The following is a 6,109-nucleotide window of genomic DNA, read 5'->3' as shown; positions in this document are numbered from 1 at the left end:
TATTCATGTTTACCTACTGTATATCTACTTTCATAGGTGGACGCCTACATTATCAACATGTTGATAATAAGTTGAATGCATATACTGATGTCAGTGTTTGGACATAAAATAGAGCAATTACTGAGTTGTTTCTAAGTTGTGTTGTTTAATAAACAGTATCTATCGCCTTTCAAACACCACAATATTAATATCTACGAAACAAGACATGAAAACACCTTTGATGGATTTTAAGGCTTTTAAATGTAAGAATCTTTTGCTTAATCTTTGTAAAAGAAACAACATAATGCAACATTTCTTTGACACATGACTGATTGCTTCAAATGTAGATTATGGATCAATGTAAAACTTGAACTATGTTCAATAATCTGAACTGAGGCTCAAACAGAAGATCATTGGGCCACATTATACCAGATTAGTTCAGAAAATAACACATCATGGTCAACAACAAGGTCTTGTGATCCCTGATCTCTGTGCCACAAGACAATATGAAGCAAAAGCAGATTGAGAAACCCACATCTGCTAAGACACTTGGGGGCTTGAGAACTCCAGGATCTCCTCTGGGCAAACGGAATGGAACAAAACATGCAGGCAAAAGATATAGAAGAGCTCTCTGTTTTTGCAACCACTGATGTAAATTTGTATGCAAAACAGTAAGGATCAATGCAGTGACCAATACCTACACTGTTGTATAATTTGAAAGTCATCCACAACGTAAGGTGTTACATGTCAACTTTCAAATCTATCACCTATTATATTGAAATTAGAAATGTGAAAAACGGAATTTGAGTACATTACCACGTCCTACTTCAATCCACCCGAAGTGGAAGTAAAATTGGCCAAAACTGCACTTTACACTGAGAAACGACCAAAAAACGACGTTCGCCCGAACAGGGACTTGAACCCTGGACCCTCAGATTAAAAGTCTGATGCTCTACCGACTGAGCTATCCGGGCTCTGCTGAGACCCGTTTGGTGGTACAATTTATTTCCGCGCAGCACATTCCGTCAAATACGAAACGGATGTGCAGCATATTTTCTAATGCATGTCCGTAGGTTGCAAAAACCTGTGCACACAAGCTAATAAATATGGGTATGAATGTTTGTAACAAAGCATATTTAAAGTTAAATGCATGACTGGAAAAAGACAGTCCCAGGCCCCAGCGAGATTTGAACTCGCGACCCCTGGTTTACAAGACCAGTGCTCTAACCCCTGAGCTATGGAGCCTGAACTGACTACGGAGATTGGTATTGAGGATTATATAGTGATCTTCAGACGATCGACTTTTCATGTATAAATACATAGATGCTTTACAATATGCTACTTTTCTCCACAAAAATGTGGATTACTGCGATAACATCAGTGATGAACATCAAAACAATCACTTCCCTACAACTCTGATATCAATATACAGTAACTCGAGTGTATCATTACTCCAAACGATATCTTTACTCCAACCCCCAAAACAACAGTGCCGATGTACCCTAGATGCCCGCCAAGCGGCAGCACCAACTCTGAAATCCCCTTTGCGTTCATTTTTACAGGGTGCTCTGCAAACGACTCACATTCAAGTGGGATCAAGAAAATAGTGGGGATTTAAAGTTAATTTACCCTCGAGTGTATTTGATGGCTGTTGCACCAGTATGCGGCATGATGTTTGGTGTATCATCCAGGTCATCTACTGAATAGATGTAGTCGGTGGTGTGTGGGGGTCGCTGGGGGGCTGCATGAAAGGACACCCCCTTTCTGTTACTTGTTGCCCCTCAGTCACCAGTGGAGGGTTGGGCGTGGTGGAGATCTGTCTTCAATTTTTCCCCCAGACAGAGAAGACATGGACGCGAAAGGATAGGAAAACATGGGGGAGTTCTTTCCATCAAAATTTTATCAGTCATTGGTTCGAGGGATCCCTCCGCTCGGATACTTTGTTTCACTCTGAGGGGAAGGGAGAGGATTTGCCCGTGAGAGGAGCCATGGCGGGGGCGAGAGGACTACACGGCTGGTCCGCTTCGGGAGGACGTCTGTGAGCGTCCGGGATCCTGCTCCACACGGCTCGGGACTCGCAGATCGGAATCCTCAAGATCACATCAACAGGTGAACTCGGAATGAGCTTGTAGTGGTTCAGCGAAACACACAACGAATATCGTAATTACACCGTAATTACGTTCATTTAATCGTATATGATCTCCAGACGGTTCATGTTTATTACGGCTTATGTAGGGGGGAAGGTGAATTGGCCACCTATGTTTTTGTTGATATGTATTTGAAGCTCTGGTGCAATGTGTAATCCCGTATCCAGTTGAACCTGTTCTCTGCGCTCGGTAGAATCCTTTACTTTCCCAACATTACGGTAAACTTACGCTACGCCCAGGACTACACAAGAAAACACAAGCTGTTGCTTTCCATCCCCCCTCACCGGGACAAGGCTACTGTTGATGCCTGGGTCATTTATCTAGCAAAATAATTATAAGAAAAAAACATTTACAGTGACGCTTTTAGAGTTTTTCCTCCAAGCGAGGCAGGACTCCCACCTAAAAAGTGGTGCTAGCCGAATCGAAGAGGGAGGGGGAAGCCATTGCTTTATCCGGAGCAATGACTAGCTAATAGAAGCTACTGTTATCGCGTCGCTCGGCGGTGTGAGTGTGTGTGTGTATGTGTGTGAGTGTGTGTGAGTGTATGTGTCCGTACCTGCGGCAGTTCGACCTCTTTACTACGGCGTTTGCAACAAAGACTAAGCGGTCGGGACCGTGAATTCCTCCCCGCGGCCATGCGAGGACTTCGGACCTCCGTACGAGAATGTATCGGCGTCTGGCGGCGTTAGCTCGGCAGCGGCTCAATGTAAGACACCACATCTGGCTGTATTATGCTAGCTTTGGTCACTTCCGTACTTATTTTCTTACCGCCGAGGCGACAAAGTCGCATTTTCAGGCATTTAATATTAAAACAGATTAAAAAAAAAGAATAGAAACAGCCGGCGTGTGTGATCTTGTTTTGCTTTGTGTTTGGTCTGTTTTCAAAAACAGACAGGCATTCAATTGACGAACACAAAGAAGTGTTTTCCATGTATTTCATCATTCATTTTCTATACAGGGCCAACAGTAACACCATGCTCCTGGCCTCCGCCGTGGTGGTTTGGGAATGGCTCAACGAACACGGTCGGTGGCGGCCCTACAGCCCCGCCGTCTCCCACCAAATAGAGGCGGCCATTCGGAGCGGCGACACCAGGGGAGGGAGCGTAGTCCTCGGCCAGGTGGACAGCCGGCTCTCGCCCTACATCATCGATCTCCAGTCCATGCACCAGTTCAGACAGGACACAGGTGAGGCAAGTCGATGGCGTGGATGCAAGGCTGTGACAAGGTGGCCTTATTGCACTTTCATCGACCATAATCCTACCCGTATAATAGGCGGGCATGGGGCAAAACTGGCACCCTGGGGTGTTGTGCATTACTGTACACTGCTTCTCTTCCATCTGTGACACCGATTACTCTCTACTTTTTAACCAAGCCGTAAGCCGTATCTGACTTCAAGCGCTGCTTGTGCACTTTTATCTGTCTGAACCCAGAGCAAATACAAAATACATGTTTTTACCTTGGCTTAAATCAGTGTACCTTGTAAACCTATTCCAATCTATAAGAGCGTAGTAGATAATTAGTCAGGGTCCGTTGCTGTATCGAAAAATCCATCTTCAGAAGACATCAATGCTTTGTTATCGTGTGGGCTGGGTGCACTTTATAATTTCCAAGAAAGGCATTTAAGCCTCATAAGGACTGCAAACTGGGTGGGGGTTTACGGAATTACTGACCCATTTCTACTAGACACTCTTTTCCCAAATTGTCATTTCAGCAGCTTTTTGCAGCAGGAGCTCTGCTGATGCTGTTGCAGTATCAAATCTTGGAAAGTGTGCATCAGAACTGGAGACACATCATCATGACTATATCTCATAGGCTCTCTGTTCAAGGCATATTAATCCCTTAAGCATTACCACCTTCCATTACCATGTATGTCAACGTATGTGTCGCTTGGGAGCCTGTTGCAGGCTATGTCTGGTGAAGTTATGAAGCCATATTATTCGACAGCCAAAATATGTTACATTCATGAATACTTTTGGGCATTACTGTGAAACCTGACCTAATGTTTTGCAGGACAGTTATTTTGTATTTCAGGATACTGAGTGTCAGAGCCCAGATGGGCCCAGAGGTTAGACTTGTCTTACACAAGAATACGCTAATCGTCAATACTAAAGTTTTCAGCCATGTTAACAGGAGAGGACCTGTTTTACCGTAGTTTTTTTCAAGAGTGGTAGACTGTTTGCTTCATAAGAAGCTGTGAACATTGCATTATGCATGACGCAGAGTTAGGTTTTGATCACATGTTCATTAATATGTAACTTTTGGGAAACAAGTCAGCTGGGATTTGGGTCTGGATCTGTAAGCTTAGTGGTCCCACCTCTCAGATAATAGGCCTGTGTGATTAAGACCAAATTATGTACGGCTTTAAGGATGATTACATATCTTACGAACATACTATCATGTTATAGTGTGTTTTCTTTCAATACGAGCATCTTTTGACAAGATCGCGCTTCCTGTTTCCAAAACATAACCACATGAAGGAAGCACTCCCATGGTAATTACTTATTTTCGATTAACCGCTGACTCCTGTATTGTTTCTGTTTCAGATAGTTGCCTGTCAGTTTAGTTCTGAGATGTACCCCACCATCCATTGTTATTTGACTGGCATGCATCGCACAGAGAATGGTGTAGAACACTTCCATGATGCTGTTCTGCTGCATTTCTGTGACTATAATGAAAGAAACAATTCAGTAAACCTTCCATTGCTAGACAGCTTCTAACATCTGGTGACTTGCCTATCTCCATAGGCTTTCTACTCACTTTTGTCCCTGTTTGTTTTATGGCTACTGAAAGGCGTACTTTGGGGAGGGGAGTTGGGATGGGAATGAACTAATGTCATGTCCTTGAGCCTCAGAGGAGACATTGTATAGGGCACATATAACATATTCTACGGTCAAATTTGAAATCCTGTATCTTTAAAAAGTGGTCCAAAATCGCAATTAAAATATAATAGATTAAATTTGGTTAACAACATTAGCAGAGAGCCTGATTCACTTTTTGCATTTGTTTACTTCATTGGGAATTGATTAGATTTCCAAAATTCTATTTGGATTTCCATGCAAAAATCAAAATGTACTGATAAAAGTTAATTTCTCTTCTTAGTTTTTCTAGCCATGAACATATCAAAATGTTTTGGTCCTTCAGAAACAACCGCACTGGTAAGAAAAGAAAAACATAGAACATGATCATAAATTACAGACAGCAATTTGTAGCCTGTGTCAGTTTGTCAGTAAATCTTAATTGATTCTAGATATATTCTTGTGTATACTTTTGGTCAGACAGTGTGCGTACGATGTATCATTGCATGTGCCCGTAGTAGCTAAATGTGCAGTAGCTAAATGTTGGGTTGAAATCAAATCTGACAAGTGTGACAGTTTGGAGCAACTGTAAATGACCACCAAGTCAGTAGAACAGAAACAAACACACACACATACACTGCAATGCACAGCAGCTGCATACTCTTCTTGAGGAGACAAAAAAACCAGATCTGATTTTGTGAAAATTATGAAATATTTTTCTAATCTTTCTGTCTCTCTTTCTGTCTTCTCTTCTTCCACCTTTCTTGGACAACAGTTTATTTTTTCCAGTATGCAAAATTCTCAGGGGACTTTTTGTCACGGCTTTAACATGGGAGAGATACCACTAGATCTGTTTGGGGAGGCAGCAATGTCGGAGAGGCTATTGGATGGGTGAGATAATTGGAGTCTACCCTCCCTCTCCTTTTCCTAGTCTTTCTGTCAAACAACCCTCCACTATTATCTGATTACGTAGAACAGATGTGAGTAAGTGCCCCCTCCACACACACACGGGAAGTTAGCGCTTCTCTGGTTTTTAAGATCACTGGGTTTTCTGTTTTTTAAATAAAATAGATAAATGGAAGAGACTGAAAATTTTGTTTAATTATTTAGATAAATTAGTGCAAAAGCAGCAAAGGAAAAAAAGAATACCAATATGGATTTACTGGCTGACATTTGAGAATCATTTTA

At 42.3% G+C, this 6,109-nt stretch overlaps 1 protein-coding gene and 2 non-coding genes across 4 annotated transcripts in view; 1 reads left to right on the top strand and 2 right to left on the bottom strand.

The window, feature by feature from the left end:
- Positions 1-880: 880 nt before the first annotated feature.
- trnak-uuu (transfer RNA lysine (anticodon UUU)) lies at positions 881-953 on the bottom strand. The gene has a single exon. It is a non-coding gene; the product is annotated as a tRNA-Lys (tRNA).
- Positions 954-1,151: 198 nt separating this feature from the next.
- trnat-ugu (transfer RNA threonine (anticodon UGU)) lies at positions 1,152-1,224 on the bottom strand. The gene has a single exon. It is a non-coding gene; the product is annotated as a tRNA-Thr (tRNA).
- A 221-nt stretch (positions 1,225-1,445) lies between these two features.
- LOC147214076 (E3 ubiquitin-protein ligase DTX4-like) overlaps positions 1,446-6,109 on the top strand; it is a 35,427-nt gene continuing 30,763 nt past the window's right edge. The window contains exons 1-2 of one of the 2 annotated variants that reach the window (XM_086142213.1): positions 1,446-2,088; positions 3,085-3,311. In XM_086142213.1, the coding sequence (XP_085998339.1) occupies positions 3,101-3,311 (211 nt within the window). In that variant the 5' untranslated portion in view covers positions 1,446-2,088; positions 3,085-3,100. Of the gene's footprint in view, positions 2,089-2,354; positions 2,833-3,084; positions 3,312-6,109 lie in introns of those variants that run through there. The other variant, XM_086142212.1, reaches the window with a different exon arrangement.

This window comes from Fistularia commersonii, chromosome 35, assembly GCF_037954325.1.
Source record: "Fistularia commersonii isolate RoL2024-O1a breed Wild chromosome 35, RoL_Fcom_v1.0, whole genome shotgun sequence".
In the NCBI taxonomy this organism is placed as follows: Eukaryota; Metazoa; Chordata; class Actinopteri; order Syngnathiformes; family Fistulariidae; genus Fistularia; species Fistularia commersonii.
Note: the sequence above shows the minus strand (reverse complement) of the source record. Positions and strands in the feature narration are given on the sequence as shown.